Source organism: Echiichthys vipera, assembly GCF_963691815.1.
Source record: "Echiichthys vipera genome assembly, contig: SCAFFOLD_46, whole genome shotgun sequence".
NCBI classification, from domain to species: Eukaryota; Metazoa; Chordata; class Actinopteri; order Perciformes; family Trachinidae; genus Echiichthys; species Echiichthys vipera.
The window spans coordinates 119,542-130,093 of NW_028154818.1; the positions used below are offsets into that span (position 1 = coordinate 119,542).

The window sequence follows — 10,552 nt, forward strand, 5'->3', positions numbered from 1 at the left end:
TCCCCACCCTGTCCCCACTCTGTCCCCACTCTGTCCCCACCCTGTCCCCACTCTGTCCCCACTCTGTCCCCACCCTGTCCCCACCCTGTCTCCACCCTGTCCCCACCCTGTCCCCACCCTGTCTCCACTCTGTCCCCACTCTGTCCCCACCCTGTCTCCACTCTGTCCCCACTCTGTCTCCACTCTGTCCCCACCCTGTCCCCACTCTGTCCCCACTCTGTCCCCACCCTGTCCCCACCCTGTCCCCACCCTGTCCCCACCCTGTCTCCACTCTGTCCCCACTCTGTCCCCACCCTGTCCCCACTCTGTCCCCACTCTGTCCCCACCCTGTCTCCACTCTGTCCCCACTCTGTCCCCACCCTGTCCCCACTCTGTCCTCACTCTGTCCTCACTCTGTCCCCACCCTGTCTCCACTCTGTCCCCACCCTGTCTCCACTCTGTCCCCACTCTGTCCCCACTCTGTCCCCACCCTGTCCCCACCCTGTCTCCACCCTGTCCCCACCCTGTCCTCACTCTGTCTCCACTCTGTCCCCACTCTGTCCCCACCCTGTCTCCACTCTGTCCCCACCCTGTCTCCACTCTGTCCCCACTCTGTCCTCACTCTGTCCTCACTCTGTCCCCACCCTGTCCCCACCCTGTCCCCACTCTGTCCCAACTCTGTCCCCACCCTGTCCCCACCCTGTCCCCACTCTGTCCCCACTCTGTCCCCACTCTGTCCCCACCCTGTCCTCACTCTGTCCTCACTCTGTCCCCACCCTGTCCCCACCCTGTCCCCACTCTGTCCCCACCCTGTCCCCACCCTGTCCCCACTCTGTCCCCACTCTGTCCCCACCCTGTCCCCACTCTGTCCTCACCCTGTCCCCACTCTGTCCCCACCCTGTCCCCACTCTGTCCCCACCCTGTCCCCACTCTGTCCCCACTCTGTCCCCACTCTGTCTCCACTCTGTCCCCACTCTGTCTCCACTCTGTCCCCACCCTGTCTCCACCCTGTCCCCACTCTGTCCCCACCCTGTCTCCACCCTGTCCCCACCCTGTCCCCACTCTGTCCCCACCCTGTCCCCACCCTGTCCCCACCCTGTCCCCACTCTGTCCCCACTCTGTCCCCACCCTGTCCCCACCCTGTCCCCACCCTGTCCCCAGCCGTGTGTGACTGAAGGGATGATCCTCTTCTTCCTCTTCTCCTGCTTTCAGACGCCTTTGATGTTGTGATCATTTCCGGTGCCTTGGACGCTGGTTTTGTCCCGGTCCGCGTGGTCAGGGAGCTGTGCCACGCCGCCAAACCAGGTAAGACCAGTAACTGAGGTGATGGTTCGAATCCCTGCAGACCGTACGGCCTCAGACAGGGCTCTAAATGGAGCGTGTGCTGTGTGCAGGAGGTCTGGTGTGCATGTCCAGAGGCGACCACACAGGAACTCCAGCAGCTGAGTACAAGAAGGATCTGGAGAGAGAGCTGCAGCTGATGGAGGCCGAGGGACTGTGGAGTCCAGTGGGACTCAAACACACGGACCGGTACATGGAAAACCCCCATGTGCCCAGAGAGAGCGTCAAAGATGAGCAGCGCTACATCAGCGGGACTGTTTATCTCTACAGGAAGTGCCTCCATTAAAAGCCTCCCTCCAACACAGGAGCACGTGACCACGCAGCACAGCTGGAGTCAGCGTGCAGCGTCCCGCTCCACTGTGCCTCTGCAGCGTCCCGCTCCACTGTGCCTCTGCAGCGTCCCGCTCCACTGTTCCTCTGCAGCGTCCCGCTCCACTGTCCCTCTGCAGCGTCACTGCTGCAGATGCTCGCTCAGCTCTTTGCTCCACCAGAGCATCAGGGACGGGGATCGAACGCTGCCGTGGCCTCGACGGTTTAGAACCACCCAATAAAACCTGCACCTGATCTAAGACCTGAAGAGTGTTTCATCATTTCACTGGAGACGCGTTTAAAACCCATCAAAGGTCATTTAAAGGTCATTTAAACACATCAAAGGTCATTTAAAGGGCATTTAAACACATCAAAGGTCATTTAAAGGTCATTTAAACACATCAAAGGTCATTTAAACACATCAAAGGTCATTAAAACACATCAAAGGTCATTTAAAGGTCGTTTAAACACATCAACGGTCATTAAAACACATCAAAGGTCATTTAAACACATCAAAGGTCATTTAAACACATCAAAGGTCATTTAAAGGTCATTTAAACACATCAAAGGTCATTTAAACACATCAAAGGTCATTTAAAGGTCATTTAAACCCATCAAAGGTCATTTAAAACACTGTCAGCTCTGTTCTGATTCTAGTTTAGTTTAGTCTAACCTGGATCTTTAGTTTAGTCTAACCTGGATCTTTAGTTTAGTCTAACCCGGATCTTTAGTTTAGTCTAACCTGGATCTTTAGTTTAGTCTAACCCGGATCTTTAGTTTAGTCTAACCTGGATCTTTAGTTTAGTCTAAACTGGATCTTTAGTTTAGTCTAAACTGGATCTTTAGTTTAGTCTAAACCGGATCTTTAGTTTAGTCTAAACTGGATCTTTAGTTTAGTCTAACCCGGATCTTTAGTTTAGTCTAACCTGGATCTTTAGTTTAGTCTAACCCGGATCTTTAGTTTAGTCTAACCTGGATCTTTAGTTTAGTCTAACCCGGATCTTTAGTTTAGTCTAACCCGGATCTTTAGTTTAGTCTAACCTGGATCTTTAGTTTAGTCTAACCTGGATCTTTAGTTTAGTCTAAACTGGATCTTTAGTTTAGTCTAAACTGGATCTTTAGTTTAGTCTAAACTGGATCTTTAGTTTAGTCTAACCTGGATCTTTAGTTTAGTCTAAACTGGATCTTTAGTTTAGTCTAAACTGGATCTTTAGTTTAGTCTAAACTGGATCTTTAGTTTAGTCTAAACCGGATCTTTGGTTTAGTCTAACCCGGATCTTTAGTTTAGTCTAACCTGGATCTTTAGTTTAGTCTAACCCGGATCTTTAGTTTAGTCTAACCTGGATCTTTAGTGTAGTCTAAACTGGATCTTTAGTTTAGTCTAAACTGGATCTTTAGTTTAGTCTAAACTGGATCTTTAGTTTAGTCTAAACTGGATCTTTAGTTTAGTCTAAACTGGATCTTTAGTTTAGTCTAACCTGGATCTTTAGTTTAGTCTAACCTGGATCTTTAGTGTAGTCTAAACTGGATCTTTAGTGTAGTCTAAACTGGATCTTTAGTTTAGTCTAAACTGGATCTTTAGTTTAGTCTAAACTGGATCTTTAGTTTAGTCTAAACTGGATCTTTAGTTTAGTCTAACCCGGATCTTTAGTTTAGTCTAACCTGGATCTTTAGTGTAGTCTAAACTGGATCTTTAGTTTAGTCTAACCCGGATCTTTAGTTTAGTCTAACCTGGATCTTTAGTTTAGTCTAACCCGGATCTTTAGTTTAGTCTAACCTGGATCTTTAGTGTAGTCTAAACTGGATCTTTAGTTTAGTCTAAACTGGATCTTTAGTTTAGTCTAAACTGGATCTTTAGTTTAGTCTAACCTGGATCTTTAGTTTAGTCTAAACTGGATCTTTAGTTTAGTCTAAACCGGATCTTTAGTTTAGTCTAACCCGGATCTTTAGTTTAGTCTAACCTGGATCTTTAGTTTAGTCTAAACTGGATCTTTAGTTTAGTCTAACCTGGATCTTTAGTTTAGTCTAAACTGGATCTTTAGTTTAGTCTAACCCGGATCTTTAGTTTAGTCTAACCCGGATCTTTAGTTTAGTCTAAACTGGATCTTTAGTTTAGTCTAACCTGGATCTTTAGTTTAGTCTAACCCGGATCTTTAGTTTAGTCTAACCTGGATCTTTAGTTTAGTCTAAACTGGATCTTTAGTTTAGTCTAAACTGGATCTTTAGTTTAGTCTAAACTGGATCTTTAGTTAAGAACCGGATCTTTAGTTTAGTCTAAACCGGATCTTTAGTTTAGTCTAACCTGGATCTTTAGTTTAGTCTAACCTGGATCTTTAGTTTAGTCTAAACTGGATCTTTAGTTTAGTCTAACCTGGATCTTTAGTTTAGTCTAACCTGGATCTTTAGTTTAGTCTAACCTGGATCTTTAGTTTAGTCTAAACTGGATCTTTAGTTTAGTCTAAACTGGATCTTTAGTTTAGTCTAAACTGGATCTTTAGTTAAGAACCGGATCTTTAGTTTAGTCTAAACCGGATCTTTAGTTTAGTCTAAACTGGATCTTTAGTTTAGTCTAACCCGGATCTTTAGTTTAGTCTAACCTGGATCTTTAGTTTAGTCTAAACTGGATCTTTAGTTTAGTCTAAACTGGATCTTTAGTTTAGTCTAACCTGGATCTTTAGTTTAGTCTAAACTGGATCTTTAGTTAAGAACCGGATCTTTAGTTTAGTCTAAACCGGATCTTTAGTTTAGTCTAAACCGGATCTTTAGTTTAGTCTAAACTGGATCTTTAGTTTAGTCTAACCCGGATCTTTAGTTTAGTCTAAACTGGATCTTTAGTTTAGTCTAAACTGGATCTTTAGTTTAGTCTAACCCGGATCTTTAGTTTAGTCTAACCTGGATCTTTAGTTTAGTCTAAACTGGATCTTTAGTTTAGTCTAACCTGGATCTTTAGTTTAGTCTAACCTGGATCTTTAGTTTAGTCTAAACCGGATCTTTAGTTTAGTCTAAACTGGATCTTTAGTTTAGTCTAAACTGGATCTTTAGTTTAGTCTAACCCGGATCTTTAGTTTAGTCTAAACTGGATCTTTAGTTTAGTCTAACCCGGATCTTTAGTTTAGTCTAACCTGGATCTTTAGTTTAGTCTAAACTGGATCTTTAGTTTAGTCTAACCTGGATCTTTAGTTTAGTCTAAACCGGATCTTTAGTTTAGTCTAAACTGGATCTTTAGTTTAGTCTAAACTGGATCTTTAGTTTAGTCTAAACCGGATCTTTAGTTTAGTCTAACCCGGATCTTTAGTTTAGTCTAAACTGGATCTTTAGTTTAGTCTAACCCGGATCTTTAGTTTAGTCTAACCTGGATCTTTAGTTTAGTCTAAACTGGATCTTTAGTTTAGTCTAAACTGGATCTTTAGTTTAGTCTAACCTGGATCTTTAGTTTAGTCTAACCCGGATCTTTAGTTTAGTCTAACCTGGATCTTTAGTTTAGTCTAAACTGGATCTTTAGTTTAGTCTAACCCGGATCTTTAGTTTAGTCTAAACTGGATCTTTAGTTTAGTCTAACCCGGATCTTTAGTTTAGTCTAAACCGGATCTTTAGTTTAGTCTAAACTGGATCTTTAGTTTAGTCTAACCCGGATCTTTAGTTTAGTCTAACCCGGATCTTTAGTTTAGTCTAACCCGGATCTTTAATTTAGTCTAACCCGGATCTTTAGTTTAGTCTAACCCGGATCTTTAATTTAGTCTAAACTGGATCTTTAGTTTAGTCTAAAGATCCAGTTTAGTGGTCTAACCCGGATCTGTAGTGGTCTAACTGGATCTGTAGTGGTCTAACTGGATCTGTAGTGGTCTAACCCAGATCTGTAGTGGTCTAACCCAGATCTGTAGTGGTCTAACCCAGATCTGTAGTGGTCTAACCCGGATCTGTAGTGGTCTAACTGGATCTGTAGTGGTCTAACCCAGATCTGTAGTGGTCTAACCCAGATCTGTAGTGGTCTAACCCAGATCTGTAGTGGTCTAACCCAGATCTGTAGTGGTCTAACCCGGATCTGTAGTGGTCTAACTGGATCTGTAGTGGTCTAACCCAGATCTGTAGTGGTCTAACCGGTCCGGTGTCCCTGGGCAGCAGAGACCCCACAGAATGTGACAGAACTGGTTCCACGTGTGGTCTGATCCCTCCCCCTTTAAGACTCAGGATCTGAGGCGTCGCAGAGACACCAGGCTGGAAACCTGCACGACCTCCAACACCCTTTAAATCCAGCCGAGTCTCAGGAGACGAGTCCAGAACAGACGGGTCCAGGACAGACGGGTCCAGGACAGACGAGTCCAGGACAGACGGGTCCAGAACAGACGAGTCCAGGACAGACGGGTCCAGGACAGACGGGTCCAGAACAGACGACACCAGGACAGACGGGTCCAGAACAGACGGGTCCAGGACAGACGGGTCCAGAACAGACGAGTCCAGGACAGACGGGTCCAGGACAGACGCGTCCTCGTCATGTCGGACCGCAGCAGAACTCTGGACGACGTGAAGACGTTCCTCCAGAACTGCAGAGACTTGGACTCTCAGCAGCTGACCAGGTTCTACGACGGCTGGGCCGAGACGTACGAGCTGGTGAGTGTTAAAGTGTCCTCTAGGAGCATAAACGTGTGTTAAAGTGTCCTCTAGGAGCATAAACGTGTGTTAAAGTGTCCTCTAGGAGCATAAACGTGTGCTAAAGTGTCCTCTAGGAGCATAAACGTGTGCTAAAGTGTCCTCTAGGAGCATAAACGTGTGCTAAAGTGTCCTCTAGGAGCATAAACGTGTGCTAAAGTGTCCTTTAGGAGCATAAACGTGTGTTAAAGTGTCCTCTAGGAGCATAAACGTGTGTTAAAGTGTCCTCTAGGAGCATAAACGTGTGCTAAAGTGTCCTCTAGGAGCCTAAACGTGTGTTAAAGTGTCCTCTAGGAGCATAAACGTGTGTTAAAGTGTCCTTTAGGAGCATAAACGTGTGTTAAAGTGTCCTCTAGGAGCATAAACGTGTGCTAAAGTGTCCTCTAGGAGCATAAACGTGTGTTAAAGTGTCCTCTAGGAGCATAAACGTGTGTTAAAGTGTCCTCTAGGAGCATAAACGTGTGTTAAAGTGTCCTCTAGGAGCATAAACGTGTGCTAAAGTGTCCTCTAGGAGCATAAACGTGTGCTAACGTGTCCTCTAGGAGCATAAACGTGTGCTAAAGTGTCCTCTAGGAGCATAAACGTGTGTTAAAGTGTCCTCTAGGAGCATAAACGTGTGCTAAAGTGTCCTCTAGGAGCATAAAGGTGTGTTAAAGTGTCCTCTAGGAGCATAAACGTGTGTTAAAGTGTCCTCTAGGAGCATAAACGTGTGCTAAAGTGAACTCTAGGAGCATAAACGTGTGTTAAAGTGTCCTCTAGGAGCATAAACGTGTGCTAAAGTGTCCTCTAGGAGCATAAACGTGTGCTAAAGTGAACTCTAGGAGCATAAACGTGTGTTAAAGTGTCCTCTAGGAGCATAAACGTGTGCTAAAGTGTCCTCTAGGAGCATAAACGTGTGCTAAAGTGAACTCTAGGAGCATAAACGTGTGTTAAAGTGTCCTCTAGGAGCATAAACGTGTGTTAAAGTGTCCTCTAGGAGCATAAACGTGTGTTAAAGTGAACTCTAGGAGCATAAACGTGTGTTAAAGTGTCCTCTAGGAGCATAAACGTGTGTTAAAGTGTCCTCTAGGAGCATAAACGTGTGTTAAAGTGTCCTCTAGGAGCATAAACGTGTGTTAAAGTGTCCTCTAGGAGCATAAACGTGTGTTAAAGTGAACTCTAGGAGCATAAACGTGTGTTAAAGTGTCCTCTAGGAGCATAAACGTGTGTTAGAGTGTCCTCTAGGAGCATAAACGTGTGTTAAAGTGTCCTCTAGGAGCATAAACGTGTGTTAAAGCGTCCTCTAGGAGCATAAACGTGTGCTAAAGTGTCCTCTAGGAGCATAAACGTGTGCTAAAGTGTCCTCTAGGAGCATAAACGTGTGCTAAAGTGTCCTCTAGGAGCATAAACGTGTGTTAAAGTGTCCTTTAGGAGCATAAACGTGTGTTAAAGTGTCCTCTAGGAGCATAAACGTGTGCTAAAGTGTCCTCTAGGAGCATAAACGTGTGCTAAAGTGTCCTCTAGGAGCATAAACGTGTGTTAGAGTGAACTCTAGGAGCATAAACGTGTGCTAAAGTGTCCTCTAGGAGCATAAACGTGTGCTAAAGTGTCCTCTAGGAACCTTAACGTGTGCTAAAGTGTCCTCTAGGAGCATAAACGTGTGTTAAAGTGTCCTCTAGGAGCATAAACGTGTGCTAAAGTGTCCTCTAGGAGCATAAACGTGTGCTAAAGTGTCCTCTAGGAGCATAAACGTGTGTTAAAGTGTCCTTTAGGAGCATAAACGTGTGTTAAAGTGTCCTCTAGGAGCATAAACGTGTGTTAAAGTGTCCTCTAGGAGCATAAACGTGTGTTAAAGTATCCTCTAGGAGCATAAACGTGTGTTAAAGTGTCCTCTAGGAGCATAAACGTGTGCTAAAGTGTCCTCTAGGAGCATAAACGTGTGTTAAAGTGTCCTCTAGGAGCATAAACGTGTGCTAAAGTGTCCTCTAGGAGCATAAACGTGTGTTAAAGTGTCCTCTAGGAGCCTAAACGTGTGTTAGAGTGAACTCTAGGAGCCTAAACGTGTGTTAGAGTGAACTCTAGGAGCCTAAACGTTCTGACGCATGTTTGAAACAGGACCATGAGCTGATGGGCTACAGGGCTCCAGATCTGGTGGTGGATTTCCTGAATAAGAACTTCAGTGGGGTCCCTGAGGAGGTCCAGGTCCCTGAGGCGGTCCAGGTCCCTGAGGAGGTCCAGGTCCCTGAGGCGGTCCAGGTCCCTGAGGCGGTCCAGGTCCCTGAGGAGGTCCAGGTCCCTGAGGAGGTCCAGGTCCCTGAGGCGGTCCAGGTCCCTGAGGAGGTCCAGGTCCCTGAGGCGGCCCAGGTCCCTGAGGCGGTCCAGGTCCCTGAGGCGGTCCAGGTCCCTGAGGCGGCCCAGGTCCTGGACGTGGCCTGTGGTTCCGGTCTGGTCGCTAAACAGGTGAGTCAACACCTCCTGTTCCTGGATCAGTGAACCACGCTGTCAGGGAGCCAAGCCCCGCCCCCAGCGCCCTGTGTGCTCCAATCAGGGAGCCATGCCCCGCCCCCAGCGTCCTGTGTGCTCCAATCAGGGAACCAAGCCCCGCCCCCAGCGTCCTGTCTGCTCCAATCAGGGAGCCAGGCCCCGCCCCCATCAGGGAGCTGGGTCAGCGTCAGGTTTCCTGTTAAACATGTTTCCACAGCTTCATTAAAGCTGTTTAAGGACCAGAGAACATTATGGTCTGTGCTCAGACCAGGTCTCCATGGCAACACTGAGGGGGGGGGGGCTAAAGAACATTATGGTCTGTGCTCAGACCAGGTCTCCATGGCAACACTGAGGGGGGGGGGGGGGGGGGGCTAAAGAACATTATGGTCTGTGCTCAGACCAGGTCTCCATGGCAACACTGAGGGGGGGGGGGGGGGCTAAAGAACATTATGGTCTGTGCTCAGACCAGGTCTCCATGGCAACACTGAGGGGGGGGGGGCTAAAGAACATTATGGTCTGTGCTCAGACCAGGTCTCCATGGCAACACTGAGGGGGGGGGGGCTAAAGAACATTATGGTCTGTGCTCAGACCAGGTCTCCATGGCAACACTGAGGGGGGGGGGGGGGGCTAAAGAACATTATGGTCTGCTCAGACCAGGTCTCCATGGCAACACATCCTGTTGGCTTCCTCCCTTTAAAACACACAAACATACAAACAGTGTGTGTGTGTGTGTGTGTGTGTGTGTGTGTGTGTGTGTGTGTGTGTGTGTGTGTGTGTGTGTGTGTGTGTGTGTGTGTGTGTGTGTGTGTGTGTGTGTGTGTGTGTGTGTGTGTGTGTGTGTGTGTGTGTGTGTGTGCAGATGGCTGAGCTGGGCTTCAGACACTTTGTGGGGGTGGATGGGAGTCAGGGCATGCTGGACCAAGCGGCCCAGACCGGCCTCTACCAGGACCTGCAGCTGGCCTTACTGGGAGCAGAGGAGCTGCCTGCACAGAGTGGTACACACACACACACACACACACACACACACACACACACACTCTGTCCCTGTGAGGCCGTTCCCGGGTCGGACCCTCACAGCTGCTCCTGTGGTTTCAGGTGCGTTCGATGTGGTGATGATCGTCGGGGCGCTGCGTCACGGGTTCGTGCCGGTCGCCGTGGTCAGGGAGCTGTGCCGCGCCACCAAACCAGGTAAGCACCGCGGGCCCGTGTGGGGGGACGGGTCCAGACCCAAACATCTCCTCTCTGCTCTTCATACTTTCTTCTTGGGGCTTGGTGGTTGAGTGGGTCGTCCTCCATTTGAGAGATCGTGGTTCGATCCCCAGCTCCCCCGGTGTCCTTGGGTCAGACACTGAACCCTGAATTGCTCGTGTGTGTGTGAATGTGTGTGAAGGGTCAGATTAGACGGTGTGTAGACGTCACATCAGTGCGAACGTGACAGGAGCCCCGAGAGGCCTCGCCGCTGTGAGACGCCGGACGAGCTGAGGTGAGACGGAAGACTCCTCTGTAACGTGACGTGTTGTCCTGCAGGAGGCTTCGTGTGCATGTCGAGGATCGAACCGAAGAACGCGTCTGGAGACAGATATAAGGTGAGCTTGGAGCTGGAGCTGCAGCGGATGGAGGACGAGGGCCTGTGGACCCGGGTGGCCGCCGCAGACATGTGCGGATACATGAGGGACATCAGGGACGGGCGGACGCTGGACGGCACCATGTACCTGTACAGGACGGCTCGGTCCGAACCCCGCGTCACTGTCGCTGCGGACATTTAATGTGTTTTAATGGAAATATGGAAATAAAAGCAAACATTAGAACAATA

At 47.9% G+C, this 10,552-nt stretch overlaps 1 protein-coding gene across 2 annotated transcripts in view; it reads left to right on the plus strand.

Moving 5' to 3' along the window:
- Window positions 1-1,805, plus strand: part of LOC310966355 (methyltransferase-like protein 27) — a 36,673-nt gene extending 34,868 nt beyond the window's left edge. For both annotated transcript variants that reach the window (XM_083940935.1, XM_083940936.1), the window contains exons 5-6: window positions 1,192-1,284; window positions 1,374-1,805. In XM_083940935.1, coding sequence (XP_083797061.1) covers window positions 1,192-1,284; window positions 1,374-1,606 — 326 coding nt within the window. In that variant the 3' untranslated portion in view covers window positions 1,607-1,805. The remainder of the gene's footprint in view (window positions 1-1,191; window positions 1,285-1,373) is intronic.
- The last annotated feature ends 8,747 nt before the right edge of the window (window positions 1,806-10,552 follow it).